Source organism: Chiloscyllium punctatum, chromosome 10, assembly GCF_047496795.1.
Source record: "Chiloscyllium punctatum isolate Juve2018m chromosome 10, sChiPun1.3, whole genome shotgun sequence".
Lineage (NCBI taxonomy): Eukaryota > Metazoa > Chordata > Chondrichthyes > Orectolobiformes > Hemiscylliidae > Chiloscyllium > Chiloscyllium punctatum.
The window spans coordinates 60,042,896-60,065,807 of record NC_092748.1 but is presented as its reverse complement, the minus strand read 5'-3'; the positions used below and the strand labels follow the sequence as shown (position 1 = coordinate 60,065,807).

At 37.5% G+C, this 22,912-nt stretch overlaps 2 protein-coding genes across 7 annotated transcripts in view; both read right to left on the bottom strand.

The window, feature by feature from the left end:
• Positions 1-429: 429 nt before the first annotated feature.
• Positions 430-2,451, bottom strand: sp5a (Sp5 transcription factor a). The gene is made up of 2 exons (XM_072579304.1): positions 2,144-2,451; positions 430-1,963 (listed from the first exon to the last, which is right to left on the bottom strand). The coding sequence occupies exons 1-2, from the start codon at positions 2,192-2,194 to the stop codon at positions 887-889; spliced, it is 1,128 nt and encodes a 375-aa protein (XP_072435405.1). The 5' UTR covers positions 2,195-2,451; the 3' UTR covers positions 430-886.
• A 2,529-nt stretch (positions 2,452-4,980) lies between these two features.
• Positions 4,981-22,912, bottom strand: part of myo3b (myosin IIIB) — a 586,128-nt gene continuing 568,196 nt past the window's right edge. For all 6 annotated transcript variants that reach the window (XM_072579295.1, XM_072579293.1, XM_072579296.1 and 3 more), the window contains one exon: positions 4,981-5,687. The gene's annotated coding sequence lies outside the window, so the exon portion shown is untranslated. The remainder of the gene's footprint in view (positions 5,688-22,912) is intronic.

Sequence of the window (22,912 nt, the reverse complement as noted above, 5' to 3'; positions counted from 1 at the left end):
TGCTTACCTTGAAAGTTAAAGCCGTGAGCAAGACTAGACCCATATATAAAACATTCACTAAATCCATCACCAACTATTTAAACCCAGTGTTTCCCCAAGTTAATACGGTTGTTCCAATTGACATTCTGTAATCAAAACTTGAATCATAGCCCTGGATAAACAATTTTCCATTTTTTGACTCGTGAACAGCTTCAAAGGAAATATAAACGTAAATATGAGCTATGTAAAAATGGATAAGATGTGTAAAATTACTTCAAATGAATCAGTTCAGAATACAAAACGCCTGTGCACACTGCCTATGCTTAAAAATATCTGGTTTTTAGGATTTTCACCCTTTGAGAACACGTTCATAAAAATAACTTCGCGCACCCTGAATAATTCCTGTTGATATGAAACTCTTTTAAAGAGCAAAGACAAGAAAAGATCAAGTCAGACTGACCCAGCAGGGAGTAGTTTAATTTAAGCCAAACGGACTTTTTTTTTATTTTCACACAGTAAAAGGTCGTTTCAGTTTACAAGAGTGTGGAGTTTAAAAAGCATGCTAGAACTCCCCATTGAGCTTGGATAAAGGCAAAACACTTTCATTCAAATCAAAGCTATTAAATACTCTATGCACAGCAGTTCTTATCTTTCACCGAAGACGCCGTTGAAATCCTCAAGTTAAAGAACTTGTGTTATTTAACGTCCCTATAAATATATACAACTTCGTAACGAAGCATAGCGACCAATTGTGAAATTAACTGAAGCATGTTATTAGAAAGTATTTACAGAAATACCTTCCTTTCACTTAAAATATTCTTTTTTTTTCAAGGATATTGCACCACCAAAAGCTATTAGTTGCATCAACAGCCCACACAGTCCTGTTTCAGTGCCCCACCCCCACTATTCAGTTGTGTCCTGGCATAATCCCGTCTTCCCTTTTCACATTTTCCACGCTAAGTTTTGTTTTTTTGTTTTGGTGAGTTTTAACGTGCTTCGCCAGATGGTCGCTTCTCATAAATCTCTTGCCACATTCTGGGCAGGCGAACCGTTTCTCCCCAGTGTGAGTCCTCAGATGCCTCTGGAGCTCGTCTGATCGAGTGAAACTTTTGCCACAGAACAACCAGTTGCAGACGAAGGGCCTCTCGCCAGTGTGCCACCGCAGGTGAGCCTTCAGGTGAGACGTCTTGCCGTAAACCTTCCCGCACCCCGGAATGTGACAAATGTGCTGTTTCTTCTTGCCGGGCTCATCCCCGCTGCTCGAAGATTGGCAATTGGGACAGCGGCACCTTCTGCACCTCCTGGCAGTAGCCAGAGGAGATTTCGTGTGGAGAAGAGCCGCGATCTGGGTTTGATACTGGGCAAAGTCTGAGTGACCCAAAACCAAGGATCGTTGGAGAGGGAAACGATGAGGTGCAATGGTTGAGGGGTGGCTTGCGCTGCTACTCTGCTGTATGCTCCACCACGGGATGTCCTCCACTTGGTTGGGTGACACATGCCTGTGTTGATGAGAAAGTAGAGGGGATCCAGCTGGGACAAAGCCTGACATTGCTGAACTGATAGGAGTCGGCGTACCATAGTTGACCGCAGGGACGTAGGTTGGCTGGCAGCTTGAAGCTAAGGTCTGCATTGATGAAGGCAACATTTTGACGGGGGAGAGCTCAAACGGGTACGACGGCTCTGCCGGCGGAGTTAGAGGAAGTTCATGAGACCCATAGGACGCCTGGATATGAGGCGGTAGCTGATGAACCTTCGGAGGAGTTAAAGTTAAACTGGAGTGAGATGAGATTCCCCCTGGGTTAGCCGGGATCTCGTTACTCCAAGGGTGAAAAATGCGGGACGGGGAACTCAGGGTTGGATCGTAAGGGACCTGGAAAAGATCAGTGTGCGTTGACCCAGTCTGCCCGATTCGGTTGCATGTTGCAGCTAAGAGGGCCAGTGGAGACTGCTTGGCGGACTCCGGAGAAGAATTTGGCGTACGATCCTGAGTAGTGAAACAAGAGGGGAAAGAAAAAAAGTTCTAATCAATTGAAACTTAGCAGCAAGGGTTCAAACTCTGTTCAAATCCTGATACAACTTTGTGTGGGAAGTACTTCGTATACGTTTCAAAACAAAAGACCCGTTCTGTTGTAACAAAACTTAATAAATGGTGAAAAGTACGAACCTGGAGAAAAGCTTGCAAAGAATCATTGCGTAGAACAGCCACAGCAGCCATCCCCTGTATAAATTGTTGAAAGGGAGACTCGATTCAAGGTTTCAAGTTGTACTAAAGGGAATCAGTCGCATAGAGAGCTTTCTTTCCTCCTGCTGCTATTCGGCGATATCCTTGGAATATCTGTGGTGGAGGGATCACTTTCTTAGAATTTGATAAGACTTTGGTAGACCGCCAGCCAGTCAGGAGAAAGATTGATGGCTTTGAAGTTTGCCGCTGCCCAATCATCAAAGAATAGCGGGTCTTTCAGAAGGGAAACCAAATCCTTTGAATACACAAAGCTCCTATGGCGTGTTTGTTGGTATGTATAAAAGAACTGATTATTAGGGGGGATGGTAAAGGAGGAGATAAAGGCGGGACAATTAATGAAGTAATCACTATGTGGGAAATGTATATACACAAATAATTGGATTTACGTGATCAAAGCACGGCTGCCGCCAGGAGACCATTGCATTGGATGTTTAAGTCATATGATTTTTTTTGTAATTAAGGATTTGTTGCACAGCCCTAAGTGACAATATGCCTTTGTTATCTTCTTCAAATCTCTCCCAACATTATTGCGTTGATGACTTTTAGCAAATAAAAGCAATTGGAGATGAATCGGTCGACACGGCATCACGAACAGGATGGTTTTGCTTTGAGTCTGAAGGAGTTGCTTGCTGACTTGAGAAAAGTTTAATAACATTGCCGAGATATACAATATTAAAGACATGTCGACCAAACATCTGAAAAGGAAGAACCCTTTAGAGAAATTTAAAGTACAATGCCACTTTTATCTGCGTTGGAACAGGAACATACACACCCCCTCGCCTCCAGTTTTATAAAGGTGTCATTGTACTGGAAATATGTAACAAAGTGAATAACATCTCGCCGTTCATAACCATATTGTCAATAGACACATTAAACTACACAGTGCCTACCAGACATATTCAACACACCATAATAAGTCCAAGTCATTTGCTTCAAGCCAACGGAAAGGATGATTTATTCCTGTACCAAATTTAACCCATTGTAGCGTCTGTATTTCAATAGTTTAACTAAATGAAAGCATAAGTTTTAATACCACTGAATCAAAACAGTGTAACGGTAACGAGAGAAATGTATAACTCTCGAAAACTTTGTCTGTCCTGCTCGCTAAAATGGTCACTGTATTGGAACGGCAAAAGCGTGAAGTTTTGAGTCCCCGACTGGAGAGATCAGAGGCTGAACGTGAAGGCTGTTGATAGCTCTGTTAAGTCCCTTAAAGTGGTGGCAATGTGAAAGACTGCGGAGGCGGAGCAGCTCGGTTCAAGGAAAGTGGAAACAATTTCACTCTTCTCCGCCTGATCTCCGCCTTAAGCAGCTTTTCAAACACTCCAATCCAACGTTTGCAGCGGAGTCACTAGTTGATATCTTCACAGAAGCAAAATATAATGCATATTTGCATAATTTGTCAAGTCGACTTAATTATGCTAGTTATCATGATGAGATCAAACAAAAAAATACGTGTAACCCCATAAGCTTGCTATCTATTTAGTATATCAACCAAAACCAGCGGTTTAATTAGTGGAAATAATTTGGACGCATCCATTTAATTGGGTAGTCTCATTCATCAATTCTTTTTTAACAAATTAAACCAGTTAAACCAGAAATCATACTTAAATTTATTTTAATGGGGCGTGCTGGTAATCTACATTGGCTGGAGATAGGTAATCTGCGGATTGGTCTAAAAAGGACACTATACACTGATGTTGTCATGGGTCATGGTGTTAGCCTTGTGGTACATACAGAGATTTAAATATGAACTGGTTACTAACGTTCAAGAAACAAGCTGAGACGCACATGTTAGGTTAACTTAAAAAGTGTTCTTTTTTAAAAAAACTACGAAGTCTTCCTTCAGGTAACATGATACTGACAGCTGTCGTTAACTTCAATTGTATTCACATTGCAAACGAAATCCTTCTAAACGATAACACACAGAGATCTTTATCATCCTTTCCTGTAGCAACAATCGGTGTCCTCTCAAAGACTTTTGAGACTTGCATAGTTTTAAAAGGGCGGCTCTTTTGAAGGGATTAAAGCGCCAAGTCCTCTCCCACGGCTCCAGAATCAGTCGTGGTAAGATGGGAGTTTCACGCTGTGCCAGGGTACTGTCAAGTTAATGCATTTAACTTGGGTTTTGCTCACTTGTTCTTTATTATTTTAAAACGTGCTACACATGAAGTGCTATGAGGGCATGAATACGAAATTGAATTCCAAAAAAATGGTGCCACTAACGTTTAAGGGATGTACAGTGAAAATTATTTTAAAGTATCTTCAAACACAAAGCATCTTGCCTTTTCCGATTTCACAAACTAGTTTCGCATAAGCAGCTTCACAAGATCATGGCAGTAAAACACAATCAGCTATTATATTTGTTTATGGGTTAATGAAATTTCAGGGTGTAGTTACCGCAAGACCAAACTAAAATAATATTTAAACTTCGTAGGAAGCTTGATTATTTTTAAAAATGATATTAGTTACATTTTAATTTAATAGTTGCGATTTGCTTGGATAGATTGTTCCTCGAAAGAAAAATGAGCAAGACCTGGGTGTTTAAGTCTAAGCTTTTTTTTAGTGTTATGTAGTTAAATTGGCCTTCTATCATACGATTTGTGCCTCTAGAAATATCTTAATAAGACCTGCTTGCCGATTTGGAAAATTGAATTGAATATTTGATAGAACTAAATCAGGAATAGCACAACTAATCCGGCAAATGTGGCACTATCGATATAAAAATTCAAATGAATAGAAAACTAGATATCATTGCATATATCATTTTATTGAACTGGATGCTGTTATTGAAACATTGATTAGCTTTCACACCATCGATAGACTACAAACGCATACTCATTGGAATAATACTATAATTCAAGTTCAATGCTAATATGCTCTGAGACGGCCAACATATTTTACATCACATCATGCTAATTAAAGTAAATCACTCACCTGGTGAGTAAATCAAGGCATGTTTCAATTTAATAACAAACATGACTATTGACATTAAAATCTTTGAACATTTGTTGCACAAAGTTTAATTTCAATCAAAAATGCTTCGTAAAAGTAGTTCAGATTTGATTACCATATGAATAGGATAGACAATGCATTTGATCTTAGCATACACCAAGTGATGAAATTCAACAAGAAAATAGATTCTAAATGTATTTTGTTATCATCCAAAGTTACCACAAAATGAGACAAAAATTTAGTGTTTTGAATTATGGGATTCATTACTGACCCCATGTTACAAATAGTGTTAGTAATAAACTACTTCTATATGAGTGGCACAAAATGAGTAGCATGTGGCCCTGGATTCCAATTCAACACCAAATGAAAGCATAATATTTATCACAAAAATCATCAGTTTACCTACTATTCAATACAATAATTGCATGATAACTGTTCAAGCTTACATAAACATCTAACGCACAATTTGCTCATGTGGCTTGGCTTCAAATGCAAATGGGTAAAAGTTGATCTGAGGAAAGAAGAGAAACAAAATCATTTGGTAGCTCATCTTTAAAGATAAACTAAAAATACTTTGACAAGAGTTCAAGAATTTTCTGACTCCACTATATTCAATTTTAATAAATAATTTTAAAATAATTTTGTAAGAATGTTGTGTTACAATTCATTCATTCACTTCTACTATAAATTATATTGGAAATCTAAAATAAGACTAATAATGAAGTTGTAACACCTTTGACAGCTTGCTAAAAACTATATATATGTTCTACCAATAGATATAATCCATAATACTTTTAGGCTAATTCACATGAAAAAACATCAGGATTCGAACCATCAACACAAAAATTATTGGCACAATAAATTTCCTAAGGTAAGTGCATGGAAGTATAGAAAATATATTCCTATTCCAAATGCAATGTTTAATATGGAATCTGAACTTTCTTGCCACAGCAAAGAAAATGTGAAAGCGGATTGCTGTTCCTCCATTCTACTTCAAGGCATTTTATTTTGCTTTTTACTATACAATAAGAGTACAGGCTTTTATAAACACTAATTACTTATGGAATCAATCTATATCTATGTCAGTAAGGTTGGTGAAAATTGTGGGTCATTTTAAATACGTTAAGTGACACACTATCAGTCATCATATGCATACAATAGTACATGATACAATAGTACATGTTGACTAGCTAAGTGAATCATTACATTTTTAATTTGCTCTTATACTTCAGAATTTGAATGGAATAAATTGTTTTCATGAATTTGGATTCAGGAAATCAACTTAGACTTGCTTTTGTAAGGGCTGGTCCTATTTCCTGCTATTTCAAATCAATTTGTAGTTATTTTAGCATGACAAGCATGACTTGATACAATCATATGTGGAATGCACATACATAAGTCAGGTTGTAGAACTAATCAGTGATTAAATGGATTTCCAGCATTACCTCTAAAAGGAATATCCAATTAGAATTTTATTTAAAAGTTACAGAATAATCTTCATTTCACTTAGTTTGAATCCTAACTACAGAAAACACTTATGTGTAAAATCAGCAGTTTGGATATAAAATCCCCAACTGCTTTATCTGACATAGATTCATAAAGATGTACAGCACGGAAACAGACTGTTCGCTCCAACTCATCCATGCCGACCATAAATGAATCTAGTCCCATTTGCCAGCACTTGGCCCATATCGGTCTAAACCCTTCCCATCCAGATGTGATTTAAATGTTGTAACTGTACCAGTGCTCCACCACTTTATCTGGCTGTCTATTTAACCTATGCATGTCCCTCATGATTTTGTACACCATCCAAAGGGTCACTCCTCAGCCTCCAATGCTCCATTGAAAATAGCCCCAGCCTACTCAGCCTCACCCTATAGCTCATGCCCTCCAACCCTGGCAACATCCTTGTAAATCTTTTCTGAACCATTTCAAGTCTCACTATGACTCTATGTTTCACTACATCTTTCCTATAGGAGAGAGACCAGAATTGCACACAATATTCCAAAAATGGCCTAACCAATGTCCTGTACAACCGCAACATGACCTCCCAACTCCTAAATTCAATGTTCTGATCAATAAAGGAAAGCATATTAAATGCCTTCTTTGCTTAATTGTATGAATTACTGTTTATACATCAATTTAAGAGGTGTACTGGAGTGCACAATGTTTCATTGTAATATTAAAGTTGGTGTACAATGCACGATGAACAATATGATTTGGAATCATTTTGATAATCCCAAAACATTGTTCAGTATAGTCACTCCAAGCAGCATCATTTAAGCCACCTCATATGGATTGAAAAGGAAGGAGGTCTCACTGAAATAAGTTAAAAATCACACAACACCAGGTTATAGTCCAACAGGTTTAATTGGAAGCACACTAGCTTTCGGAGCAACGCTCCTTCATCAGGTGATTGTGCATCGCTCCGAAAGCTAGTGTGCTTCCAATTAAACCTGTTGGACTATAACCTGGTGTTGTGTGATTTTTAACTTTGTACACCCCAGTCCAACACCGGCATCTCCGAATCATGTTCACTGAAATAATTCATTCTCAGTGATCAGGATGATCCCCAAGTTGCTTCCAAAAATCTGCCACTTCTACTCCTGTGTAAGTTCACAGGATGCTATAAGAGTCAATTTCCTTCCCTTCCAATGGCAAATGAATATCCTCACAAAGCAGCCACTTTTACTTTCACAACTGGATCAGAAATTGGCTAGCTGAAAGAAGATAGAGAGTGGAGGTTGATGGGAAATGTTAATCCTGGAACTCAGTTACTAGTGATGTGCCAAAAGGATCTGTTTGAGGGCCACTGCTGTTTGTCATTTTTATAAATGATCTGGATGTTGGCGTGGAAGGATGGGCTAGTAAATTTGTGGATGACACTAAGACAGGCAGAGTTGTGGATAGTGCTGAAGAATGTTGTGGGTTACAGAGGGCAATAGATAAGCTGCAGAGCTGGGCTGAGAAATGGCAAATGGAGTTTAATGCGGAAAAGTGTGAGGTAGTTCACTTCGGAATAAGTAACAGGAATGCAGAGTATTTGGCTAATAGTAAAATTCTTGGCAGTGTAGATGAACAGAGAGATCTCGGTGTCCAGGTGCATAAATCCCTGAAAGCTGCCACTCAGGTTGATAGGATTGTTAAGAAGGCATATGGTGTGTTGGTGTTTATTGGTAGGGGTATTGAGTTTCGGAGCCATGTGGTCATGCTTCAGCTGTACAAGACACTGGTAAAGCTGCATCTGGAATATTACGTACAGTTCTGGTTACAGCATTATAGGAAGGATGTGGAAGCTTTGGAAAGGGTTCAGAGGAGATTTACTAAGACATTGCCTGGTATGGAAGGAAAGTCTTATGAGGAAAAGCTGAGGGAACTGAGGCTGTTTTCATTGGCGAGAAGAAAGTTAAGAGGTGACTTAATCAAGACGTATAAGATAATCAGAAAGTTAGATAGGGTGGACAGTGAGAGCCTTTTTCCTTGGATGGTGATGGTTAACACGAGGGGACATAGCTTTAAATTGGGGGTGATAGATTTAGGACAGATATCAGGGAGTATTAGGGGCATGGAACGGCCTGCCAGCAACCGTAGCAGACTCGCCAACATTAAGGGCATTTAGATGAGTATTGGACATACATTTGGATAATAATGGAATGGTGTAGGTTGGATGGGTATCAGATTAATTTCACAGGTCGGCGCAACATCGAGGGCTGAAGGGCCTGTACTCCCTGTAATGTTCTATGTTCTGTATTCTAACTGCAACCAGGAATCATGTCATAATCAGAAGAATTTACTCATCCCACTACTGTACAGCAAAATACATTAATTCAAAATTGTGTTGTATTTTCATAGACCCATGGATTTCACTCAATCTATATAAAGATACAGATTGACTCATGACGAAATACTGAGAAAATAGCTTCTGTAAAAATTAAAGCAAATTTAAAAAATCAAAAATGTATTGAAACAGAATGGAAGAACAAAAGAAAATATAATGTTTCATGACAGACACTGCTAGATTTATTTGGCAGTTTAACTGTCTAATCATACCATTGCACTTGGTAGATAGCTCCTGATATTTTCTAGCAAAGTGAAGAACTAATTTTCTATAAATATGCTATTATATATAATCTGAAGGGATTTTGAGTTAAAAATTAATTTATATTTCCCAAATTACATTGATATCATGGTGATTTTCTGCACATTGACTGTAGTCTACCGAGTTTTGCAGTTGCAACTTCAGTGCAATACTTAAGATACATATATTGAATTATTTTATTAAATAAGCATAACATTTTGAGGTAAAACACTACTCTGGCTTGAAACTAGGGAATTCTAAGCACTTTGGTTCCAAATAAAAGATGTTTTCTTTTGTTGCCTTTTTGTGTAGGAGCAGATAACTATGTGTATAATATGGGTTGGTAATTTAAAATTGCCAAGGGCATGAATTAAATCTGTGCAGCCATTTTAGAAAACATAAAAAATTACATTCAGTTCAGATCCATCCCACGTGAAGGAAAAGTCTACAAAATCTCAAATAAGTTGCTTACTCCACTGCATTTGGTTAAATCATGTAACATCACCGCACGCCACCATCAAAAATTAACTGTAAGTTGTTAGGCATTAAGAAAAGATTGGTTTAATTGTTTTGTTCTTTGCAGTGAAGGAATTTAAGTTATAAACCAAGTTAAGACAGAAGATAGCATAAATCCATTGAATTTGGAAAATACATTTGATTTCAATTATATGTGCATAAATATGACTGAAGACATGTTTAAACATTTACAGACCCTAATGAAATATTCAGACTAAAAGTGATGTGACTAAAATCTCTTATCCAGTTATACACACTTGCACATCTTTCATGGAAACTTTGGATGTAAAAGCTAATATTTTAATTCCTGTTTGAGATAAAGTCTTGCCTTTGGAATCCTAATACCATTTGTTTGCATCTAATGGTCTTGGTTTATTCTATTGGGCCTAAACTCATTAATACACCAAAGCACACAAAAACTAGCAGTATACAGGTTCGAGTATCAGAAAAGAAAGGCCAGAAAACTGAACTAAATTTGCCTTTGGCCTGCATCAGCTTAATTCAGGAGAGCTGGAGGTACCAAGCAGATATCCTAATGTAATTTAGAATGCAGGCCTAACCAACTTTGTTTGACATTGTGTGGGAAGGGAAGCAATTTGGGGCCTAAAAGTATCCTGCTTCTGACTCCACAAAAATGAATGACCTCAGTATTATCTTCTGACAATGGCGGGAGAGGATCAAGTGTGTTAAAGAATTGAATGCAAAATGCACCTCCCCCAACACTCTATATGAACATGACACCCAAACACCTTGTGGTGAGGTGAAATATTTTCTTAACATAATTGGACTAGGCTCCCCATTTCTCAGCAGGCAGAAAACCTGACAAATAGAAGGGGAACAACAGCTTCTGGTATTGCAGAGAATAATTTTCTTTGTCAACACTTCTTTTGGGCTCTGAAGAATGGTAGACCTGCTCTGATCGATAATAGAAGTCTTAGATCTTGCCCATCTTTGATTCCTTTCCTGCCCTTGATTGGGATTCCTCCTGTCGTATCCACATTGCAGCTTTTCTCCCTGCCTCTGATTATGGCTTGTCTCCACTCCCCACTTAATCACGGTTTCTCTCCACTTTCCTGATTACCAAGGACTGTCCATAAGTGTCTCTAGCTGTGTTCCCTTATGGTCGGTTGTGTTCCCTTATGGTCGGTTGTGTTCCCTTATGGTCCTGTTCAGTATTAGCTACTGGTCTGCCTATTCATTTGGCCAGATGTAGGATGGGAAATGAACCAAAAAGAAATTATGAGATCCAAACAATAATCTGGCAGGATCACCTCATCTCCAGCCTTCTGCTTAACCCTGTCTGACTCCCTATAAATAGCCAGGCCAACATTTTGGGTTGTATTTTACAAAGGCCTGTGGCAATCCCTTTAAGAATCACCAAAATAGCCGCTCAAGACCAGACATACTAGTAAGAGATTGTGCCTACTTACAGTTCTGAAAATGTTAGTGTCACCACCAACTTCACATTACCCTCCAAGCTGCTTACTGTCCTGATTCAGAAGTATATTGCTGTTCCTTCTCAGTTGCTGGGTTAACATCCTGGAACTCCCTCACTAAGAACATTGTAGGTCAACCTAAGGCAGATTGACTGCAGTGGTTCAAGAAGGCAGTTCATCACCACTTTCTCAAGGGCAACTAGCTATGGAAAATAAATGCTGGCCAAACAGTGACACCTATGTCCCATGAGTGAACAAAAAAAAATTGTCATAAAGGAAAAAAAATCTAGGTAGCTAAAGTAACAACCCTGTAATGTTCTTAGCAGATTGTATGAAAATAGTCAGAGAGAAAACAAAACCTTAGATTCTCTCATGGTCTCTGTCCAAATGAGTGGATGAGATTGTAGCATCATGAGCCGGTTGCAAAAGTGAAAGTCAGATCTATTGAAGTATTCAAAGCGTTTCCCTTTAAACTACACACTGTGTATAATTACTGGTATAAATATTGATATGTTGGTAATTTACTCGCAAAATCTTCTTTCTACATTGTTTCAGATGTGCTTCTTCAGCAAATTAATGCATTTGAAAACTCTCTTCAACTGTTTTAAACTACCATTCAGTATACAGCTGTCACACGTGGTGACAGCTCATTTGAGTATTAATAAGTTTGTTCAAATAAAGCTATTGTGCATGATAGGTTAAAGTAAAATTAACCTCCTTTCTTTTCTTTCAATAAATTTGACTTGCTTGTTCCACTTGCAACCAGAACCCTCTGGTATCTCAGAAACAGTTATTCATGTATTATATTATCAGGATGTTTAACTAAATGATGCATTAATGTATTCCTGTCCTCACCTGAAGCTCACACACAACCACACACTACCAGGACTGGATAAGAAAGGGTCAAATTGAAGCCAATTATCATCACCGATTGCTCTTCTCGCTGAGGTTAATCAACATAGCACAGCCCTGGGATTTAATCTGCTATAATCCATTACTTACTATGCCATTTGTGGTTATTTGTTTTCTGGATAGAGGTGACAGAGACAAGGCACAGTTATTGCCAGTCCCCAGCTGGTCTGAGAAATTGGTGAAAGCCACTTCTAGAGGTTATTAGCAGCCAACCACAAACAGTTAGATTGGAGTGACATCGCCAAAACATACATGAGTGACAGGTTCAGTTTCCGAATGGAGATTAGAAAACCAATTGGGTTTTAATACACTCTAAAAGCTTTTACAGTATTTTCCTGGTGTCACAAATTACCAGAATTATTGAGTTAAATTTCACTATGTGGTAGAATTTGGATTCAAAAACGCAATATTGCAGCACAATAAGTATTGTGCTTGTTTTGAGAGCATTAATACAAAGTTAAAATCACAAACACCAGGTCCAACATGTTTAATTGGAAGCACTAGCTTTTGGAGTGCTGCTCCTTCATCAGGTGGTATACAAAAATATAGAAATGATGTCAGGAGGCTGAAACTACAATCTTATGATCCTGATTTCAATCCTTCTTGAATAACAAAGAATTTATGACAGAAAACAGACAATTTTATCCAATATTCCAGACTAGCATCCCCCCACTATTAATTACTTAATCGCTTTCCTATTGTTTTTCCCTTATGTGCTTACTAGGATCCTGTTAAATGCATCTGTGTCAGTTGCTTTAGTCACTCTGTTCCAAATTCTCACCATTTTGTATTTGCAGAAGTACCTAATTTGAAATAAACCAAAACACACTCTTTGAGAAACATTCTAAATAAGCAATTAGTACTGAACAGTTCAGGTAAATTACTCCTTAAAACTGAAACGAGTCTATGTTATTTCTTTATATGGATATTTCCCTTTCTCATGATCCCAGTGTAGCCTTTGAGCTATTGGTGGTAGTAGTACAAAAGTGACATGAATTGTCATAACCTCCAAGTTTCCTTTCTTTTCATGTGATCAAGGATTTTGTCCCCATTACAGACCTTCTACTCATTATACACTGCAACTGGAACCCATAGAAATCAGGAACAAGAACCATGCATGGTCCAGCAACGTATTCAGAAAAATGAGCAAGCACAGCAGGTCACTCTATTTGAAGGCATTAATCAAAGGTTTGGCTGAAGAAAAGTCATAAAATGGTTGAAAGATAGAAGGGAGAAGTCGTTGAAGCTCCATCCCAATTCTGCAAATCTCATTAGCTCCTGAAAACCATAGAACCCTTCTGAAAAGAGCACTTGAACAAAATTATGGCATAAAACCAATCTGTAGTTATTTTATTGTTGCCGAGCAACATCATAAAATGTTAATGTTTAACCTCAGACTTGTCATCCTTCTGAGGGTGTTAAAATCATTTTTGTATTTCATGTAATCATCCAATTGTTAAGCTTCTTTTTTGATATGCTTACCAGGAACAAATGCTTTCTGAGAACATTTTTCATTACTCTCAGATTTAACCTTTAACCAGGATGTTCAGTGTTCATTACTAATACATTCCATTTGAGATAAAAATTCTTTGGCAAAGTTTGTATATTCAATTAGATTGTTATGAAAAATGATGCTAATGTCTTGTTAATCACATTTGGTAAGGTTTGTTAATGTCTTAATTTAAGGTTAAGAGAAACAGGAGGTGGCAATTAATTATCTAAGCACGTGTAAATAGGAACAGCAAAGACACTTAGGGTGGGATTAGAGGGGTGAAACTGAGGAAGTCAGTAAAATCACTCAACCGAAGAAAAGATATATGTGCCTTTATTTCAATCTCACCAGCTGGCTTAGATTCTAATAACAAATAAAAGAATAAAGTGTTTGCATTTTCTCTGCATCATTGTTTCAGTGTGTGTCCTTGTTTTTCAGTCATTTCAACTGGAACATCTTGAAAGCCACTCAATTCAGGAAAGGAAGATGGAAAGTTACAGTTTTGGAATCAAACAAATTGCTCCAAACCTAATAATTCCTCCATAGCTTAATTCAATGGAGAAAATGTTTAAACGTAGAAGTCTGTATTTGTGCTCCTTAGTTCTCTTTACTTATGTCCCTCATTCTCAAGTCTATAAATACACCCATCTGGCAGAAGGTTTTGCACTGAATTATCTTAATTGTAAATTCTGACTAATGTTTAAGGAACCAAAGAAAGGAAACACTTATTTCTAAAATAAGTATAAATCTCAGTCCAATGTTAATGCACTGTCAGGCTTAAAATGTGTTGAGGTTTTTACTAACTTTTGTTTTGTTCTAAAAGTAGTTCTCAGTTGGATGAAAACCTTAACCACAATGACTATGATTTTATAGAGATGTGGAGATCATAGACTATCAATTTTGCAGGACTTCCTGCATAAAACATTGTTTTGCAGATGAAGATTACTTGGTTTTTGCTTTATAAATCAAGAAGTACTCTGATTTCTTGCCAGAATCATTATTCTACTGTGAGTGTAATGTGACTGGTTTGAAATCAGAAATGATTGGTTAACAATCACTTCAAGACATTTAATGTGACTTTGGATGACCTTGCAGTCAAAAGGGAAAGTAGGAACATTTGGAAATGAATTGTTTGAGGGTGCATTGCATATACAACCACAATCAACAAAATGTGTTTAGGGAATAAGAAAGATACTTGAAACTAAGTGTAATTGAACTTTTATTACAATATTCAATTTTGATTTCAGTTTTGTGAAATATGAGTTTTCCATATGAATCTTGTTTTTAATGTATCACTTGCATTTTTTAAAAAACTTTCACAGCCAGACACCTGTTGGGGATCAGCAAATGCCATATGTTACAGCTGTTCGTGATTTGATTATACCTATAATCTATGTTCAATTATGAAATAGTTCCTGTACTACCTAAATCTTTTGAATAACACAGGCCGCACATCTGTGTTCAGCTTTAGTTATACTGCCATTTTCACACTGATTGTAAGCAATTTCAGGGGTGGATCAACAAAAACAGTCGTATAAGTTTGGTGTCAGGTTCTCATCAGACTGCACTAAAACCAAATAATGTGAACAAGGAGACTTTTTTTTAAGAGGTTGCATTTGAAATGACTATGAAGTTGTAGTTAGATATTTCCCCACAGTCTATTAGGAATTCAAAAAAAATTAAAATGTCCATATTTTCCGAACATTATAAATTGTGTTTTGTAAACAGAGAAACTGCGCTTGTGTCGGAATACAAATGAACAGGACTCCTTTGTGGCTGACCTTTCTATGACCTGTAGGCATATACAGGTAGCAGTAGTACAAATCAGGTCTGCTGGCTGTACATCACTCTTCATAGATAATCTGGTCCAGGACTATGGCAGTCTTATAATAACCTTTTTCAGAATACTATGTACTTGAATAGCAAAAAGTATCTCATAACAGTAAACATCTGTGAATTTACAATGAAATCTCCCACAAACCAGCATTTCTAGCAACCGCTCAGCAGACCTTTGATGTCATGTCACAGTAGAAAGCTGTCATTGTTCACCACTCCAAACAACAGAGAGATCGAAACTTTGGCCTCGCTAATTTTGGAGATATTTTCTGCAATATGATACTACAATTTTGGCTTTGAGGCTTGCGCAGGCTGACTGTTTTTGAGTTGGTCTATGTCATAATGCTTACTGCCCTGAGGCCAGGCAGGGTGGGATAGGTCACTACACCTCAACCAAAATGCACAGTGCATGTGGTAGGTCAATCTCAAAAAGCAGAGTTGCATGTGTGGTAAAAACTGTGATTAATCATGATTTGGCACATCAAATAAGATAAAGAAGATACACATAATTAGAATCTTTAATGCGACATAGTGAAAATAAGTATGAATAGTTAATTCTTGTATCAGTAGAAATGTAATTGTAGATTTTTATAAAAGTACTTTAATCTAGAACTGAAATTTCTTAAGATAATTTTAATATTTTGTGTACCTAAAATACTGCAAACAAAATAAATGATGACTAAATCACTTCAAATGCTAGCATTTATTAAAAAAAACTTTCACTAATATTAAATAATAATGTTTGAAGTGTATTTAATTGGTTATTTACTCTTTTTTATATATGAAAATAGTGCCAAATTCAATTAGTAGCATCTCATATTCATGTCTAGCCCTTCTTCAGCCTTGTTTCTCATTCAGTTAACAAATCCGCTGCTAATTCAGTTCTGTAGTAAACCTGCACCTGTTGTGAATTTTAATCTCCTGTTTCTCTCCTCTTTGCTTCTCCATAAATATCCCCATTTTACATTGCTGATTTCAAACTTTTCAAAGGAGCTATAGCTGCAGTTATTTCTTTCCACCTGCAAAACATAATGGATGTGGTGCAATTTTGTTTAATCTGAAATAAATCTTAGTTTCAGGAAAAGATTCTATGTATTCTACTTTGGAAATTGAGTTCAATTTGGATCAAGAAAGTTAAATGAATTGAATTGCCTGAACATACAAGGTATCAGATTGACTCTCTGAACATAGATTGGAGGCTGTATTCAATATGAACTTGTTTATACCATGGGCTTAGTTAGAATTCATATTCAACATGATTGGTTATTCTGAATTATAATTATAAATATGTAATTCTTCTATTGAACAGGAGTTTTTTGTGCTGAATAGCTTTTACAGGTCTAAAAGATATTACAGTAGCAAAATGTTAGCAAAATGCTGAATTAGGAAGATTTATTTTTACATACCTGTAAAATTGAATCAAATGTTCAGTCAATTGTACACTATACAATGACACTATTCATGTTTATACTGAATTGAATATGTCTCATGTTTAATAGAATTATACAATTTCCAATTTTTCATCTGAGAAAATCACAAGCACAGATTGCTTCTCTTGCCAACCTCTTACTAATTTATTTTTACTTTTATTTCATTGAATCGCTGAAATGTTACTTCTCAGCATAATAATTATTCATTGGATTACAGTACCAATCTGATTATTTCTGGCTGATTGCTGCTGACATGTAATGCATGCATTGTTCTATTGGTTTTGTTATCCTATTAAGTCAAACAATTTAAAAAAGATGATGGACAATTGTTTAAAATCTACATTACTCAAATCAATTTACAATTTCAAACTTTAACTGAAGTCAAAACAGTAAAATGGATGTTGAATAGGGCACTTCAGATTGTAGCTATTTCTCTTGTATTTATAGAATATTATACCTATTTAATATTTACACCTTGAATTCATAATTTTGACATGAACAATTTTAATTTTTTTCTATGCAACATATGAAAGTTGATTTTTTTTAGCATTATCAGCAAAAGTCAAAATACCATTTGTTATCAAGTTGAGAAATATTGATTTGTTTCAAAAATATTTTTGTTTATTTGTTCAATTCTCATCCTGTGTCTTTCAACTCAAAGTTCCAAACGTCAGCCTTTCAGAAATGATATTTCAGTCATGAATTCAGTGCAGTGCAGATTGACCAAAATGACCGCCAAAAAGGTTAAACTAAAAGATTGCATAAATGTGGTCTGTTGAATATAGAAAATTTAAGAATGATCTAAATCAGGAATTTAAAACTAAATTGCTTCTTCTGATAAAAGAGTACAGGACAAAGGAACATAATCTTAAAAATAGAGCCATGCCATTCAGGAGTGAAATCAGGAAGCACTCTTTTCAAGTAAAGGGAAGTAGAAATGTGGAGCTATCGCCCTTATAGAGTACTGGAGGCTAGGTCAATTCAAACTTTTATGATGGTGGTTGATAAGAATTTGTCAGAAATGCCCGCCAAAAGATATGGAGCAAAGCAGTTAGATGAGGTTCAGATAAGCCACGGCCTAAAGGAAGTGGAACAGTTTCAAATGGATGAATGGCTTCCTCTGTTCGTAGTCAATAACCTCTATCACAGAACGTATTAAAAGCTCTTTTAAATGCAACCAGAAAACACTCAGTATCTGCTCTGCTGACTATGGTAGTAACATCTATTTTAAGAAAGACTCCAGCAAATTAGGTGAGCATGATATGCCCTCCCTGAATCCACGTTGATTACCTTTGGTGCTTTTCTAGGTTTTTCATCAAAGAAGGCCCTGAAATTAATTTGAAGATTTTTCCACAAATAACATCTAACTGAACACACTACCATTAAATGTTTTTTTTAAAAAAAATGACTTTTGATACCTCTCAACATGAATTGATATCTATTAAAACCAGTAATTTTTAAAAATATTACTTAATGATTCATTAATTTTAAACTTCACTCCCTTTGAAACTTGAGTATGTACATCTGGTCACAGTATTTGCTTAAGTTCCAGAACATGGTTTCAAGTAGATAAAAACTAGTCTGTCCACTTTTGGGCACTGAGGTCATGATTTACATCTAACTGGATAGGATTCCTTGTTTTCCTGAGTATAGTGTGCAGCTGAATGCAAAATATGCAACTGGTTGGTTGTATGCCTATCAGGGAGCCAAGCAAAGTGTGAGACCAGTATAGTGCTCGAGCTCCTAAAGATAGCCTATACCTCTTAAAGAGGATCCAAGCCAGTCTGTAAGACAGAAAGCCAGACACATACCTTTGTGGATAGAATTTATTGACTATTCAATTTTACAGCTCCTTCCACTTCCCTGTGTTACAGGTACCTCTAACATAAATAAGATACTTCCTATTCAATCTGCTCAGATTTGATATCATATGCCACTGGAGCAGATGGAATTTGAATTCAGGCCACCTGGTACAGAGATAGGGACACTACCATTGCCCTCGTACATATATGTTGCATTTTAATCAACCCATTCAGATGCATTATGTCACACTTCTAGAGTAGGTGGTATTTGAACTCTGGCCTCATGTTTCAGAAGTAGGGACATTACCATTGGTCCACAACAGCCCTTACCTACATATATGTACTCAGATAATTAGCAACGACCATCTGATTCTTCTTAACCTTGAACTATGAACTAACTTAACAATGTGATTAACCAGTCATTCTTGCACACTAACAACCTTTCACAATAATCAATGCATCACGCGTACATCACTCACCCACTAGCATTCCCTAGCGCTCAGAATTCAGGTCTTATATTCATATTTTCCATCTTACCCTTGCACACCTTTCACTCGTTTCTTGTTTCCTCCATATACCTGCAGCTATTCAGCCATGGCAGGCATATCTTATGAACAGTGTAACACAATAGCTAATACTCCTGTGATACAAGATGGCATGAAAGAGAAGGGACTGGAGCAGAAGTGGTGACCATGCCCACATTTCCTGAGCTCCACAAAGAAGTGGCTCTCTGCAGCATGAATCATGTAGTGACAGAGTCTGTTTTACTTAGCATTGTCAAAGATATTGAGGATGATAGTATTGTCCTGCTTTACGTCTAATCTCAATTCCAATTTCATCTTCATATTGACAGGAAATGCAAGATGTTGATAGTGTGAACATGACATATTAATTTCAATCTCCACTCTATGCCCTTCCAACCAAACCTCTCCTTTGATTTTCTGCTTTCAGATATGAATGAACAGTCTCCTGCCCAATCACAGCAATCTCAGGAGGAAGAGAGTGCAAAGCATATAATTAATAAAGAAATGCCTATTGTTTGATCCAGTACTCATAGCCACAAGCTTAGAAACAGTCATTCCAAAACTTTCAAACGTTAATAGTTAATTATATATTATTAATATTATTTGTCTAATAATCTGCACATGGTTTGTTATCAGGCTTAAGAGAGTTGCAACCTCACTGGAGGAAGAGATGGCTCAAATACCAGCTAAGCATACACGAGATCACAGACAAAATCTGCAAATTCGGGGCAAGAACAGAATCTTAATCCTGACATTAGAAAACACTGAAATGTTTTGCACATCGATAAGTTTGCCAGAAAGTCTCTTGTCACTATCAAGGAGCAAGTGAAAGTCCAGTTCCAATGTGGTACACTGCAAATATCGTGGTGTTGCAGTGAAAGCTCAGATAAAACACAGTAGAATTATTCTTGCTGCCATGCAGGATCAGATTCTTACCATCTCGGCAATAGATATCAATGCTCAAAGGTTCTTGGTCCGGATTAATAAGATTGTTAAGGTGCTGCCTCATCACAATGCCAGTGGTTCTTCAGCCACAAATAGGTTGTCCTTTCTCAGTGTAACAGTATTCCACCAGTCCTCTTATGGCTGCATTTTGACTTGCCAGTCAAAACCATCACCAACTATGCCAAAATGCTGATGTTTGAAAGCAGGTCTTCAATGCCTTAAGCTTTCAAAAATGTCCTGAAAGGCAACCTTCAATCTCCCAAATGAAACTCATTTTACTTCCATCACTTTGGATTATGATCCCAGATGAGACCACTAAATTAATATTGTAATCTGGTGAGGGATAAGTAACATTTTTGTTTAAAGTAGAGAAATTATGAAGTCCCAAGTACTTACATTAAAATGTTTGTATCCTTCATGTGGGATATTAAATCTTCACTTCTAAAGATTTAGCCTTTGAATTTTCTCAAAGGTCACTCCAACTCAGAGTGCCTCAATGACTGCTTATGTATCAGTTGTTCAATCACCTCCCTTGAGGCTGTGTTACACTGGATTCTAGTGGCTGCACTCCAGTGGCTACTCATAAGCACCACTCCATCTTTTTTGCAGACAGTGGTGGAAGGATGCTTTTCAAAATGAAGGGTTGTGACTAGTGATGTTCCACAGGGATCAGTGCTCGGACCTCTGCTGTTCACGGTCTATGTAAATGATTGGGAGGCACAATTAAGTAAGTTTGCAGACGATATAAAGATTGGTGAAGTTGCGGATAGTGAGCAGGATTGTCAGAGGATACAACAGGATATAGATCAGTTGGAAACATGGGTAGAAAAATAGCAGATGGAGTTTAATCTGGACAAATATGAGGTGATGCACTTTGGAAGGTCAAATACAGGTGGAAATTACACAGCATATGGCAGAACCCTTAGGAGTATGAGATGCCGATGGATCTGGGTGTGTAGGTCCACAGATCACTGAAGGTGGCAGCACAGTAGATAAGCTGTAAAAAAGGCTTATGGCAAGCTTGCCTTCATTGAAAGGGGCAATGAGTATAAGGATAAGCAAGTTATGTTGCAGCTTTATAGAACTTTAGTTAGACCACACTTGGAACATTGCATACAATTCTGGTCACCACGCTACCAGAAGTAAAGGTTTAGAACATAGAACAGTACAGCACAGTACAGCCCCTTCAGCCCACGATGTTGTGTCAAGCATTTATCTAAATCTAAATTCAACCTAACCTACATACCCCTCAATTTTCTGCCATCCATGTGCTTGTCCAATAGTTGCTTAAATGTCTGTAATGTCTCTGACTCTACTACCACCATTGGTAATGCATTCCACGCATCCACAACTCTCTGCATTAAGAACCTACCTCTGACATCTCCTCTATACCTACCTCCAATCACCTTAAAATTATGACCCCTCATGACAGTCATTTCTGCCCTGGGAAAAATCTCTGGCTATCTACTCTATCTCCTGCCTCTCATTACTTTGCACACCCCTATCATGTCACGTCCCCTCCTTCTTCTGGCCAGTGTGAAAAGTCCTGGTTCGCTCAACCTATCTTCACAAGACAAGCCCTCAAATCCAGGCAGCATCCTAGCAAATCTACTCTGCACCTTCTCTAAAGCATCTACATCCTTTTCTATAATGTGGCAACCAGATCTGGACACAATATTTCAAGTGTAGTCTAACCAGGGTTTTATAGAGCTGCAGAAAAACCTTGTGGCCCTTAAACCCAATTCCCCTGTTAATGAAAGCCAAAATACCATCTGCCTTCTAAACAACCCTATCAACTTGGGTGGCAATTTTGAGGGATCTATGTATTTGGACCCCAAGATCCCGCTATTCCTCTACACTTTCAAGAATCCTGTCTTTAACCCTGTATTCATTTTTCAAATACAACCTTCCAAAATGATTCACTTTATATTTATCCAGGTTGAACTCCATCTGCCACTTCTCAGCCCAGCTCTGCATCTTTTATTTGATTTGTTGTAGCCTGCAACAGCCCTTGACACTATCTACAACACAGCCAACCTTTGCATCGTCAGCAAATTTACTAACTCACCCTTCCACTTTTTCATACAGGTCATTTATAAAAACTACAAAGAGCAGAGGCTCAAGAACAGATCACTGTGGGACACGACTGGTCACCGACCTTCAGGCAGAATACTTTCCATCCACTACCACTAGCTGTCTTCTTTCAGCCAGCCAATTCTATATCCAGACAGCCAAATTTCCCTGTATCCCATACCTCCCAACTTTCTGAATGAGCCGACCATGGGGAACCTTATCAAATGTCTTACTGAAATCCATATACACCACATTCTCTGCTCAACTTTAGTCAACGTCTTGTTGCATCCTCAAAGAACTCAATAATGCTTGTGAGACATGACCTGCCCCTCATAAAGCCATGCTGACTATCTTTACTCAAACTATGTTTTTCCAAATAATCATAATCCAATCTCTCAGAGTCCTTTCCATTGCCTTGCTAACCACAGACTGGTTTGTAATTCCCAGGGATTTCCCTACTCCCTTTCTTGAACAGAGGAACAACATACGCCTCCCTCCAATCATTCAGCACTACTCCTGTGGAGAGTGAGGATGCAAAGATCATCGCCAGAGGCACAGCAATCGCTTTCCTCACTTCCTATAGTCACCTTGAATATATCTGATCTGGCCCTGGGTACGTATCTATTTTGATGCTTCCCAGAATTTCCAGCACATCCACTTTAATAATATCAATCTATTCAAGCCTATTAACC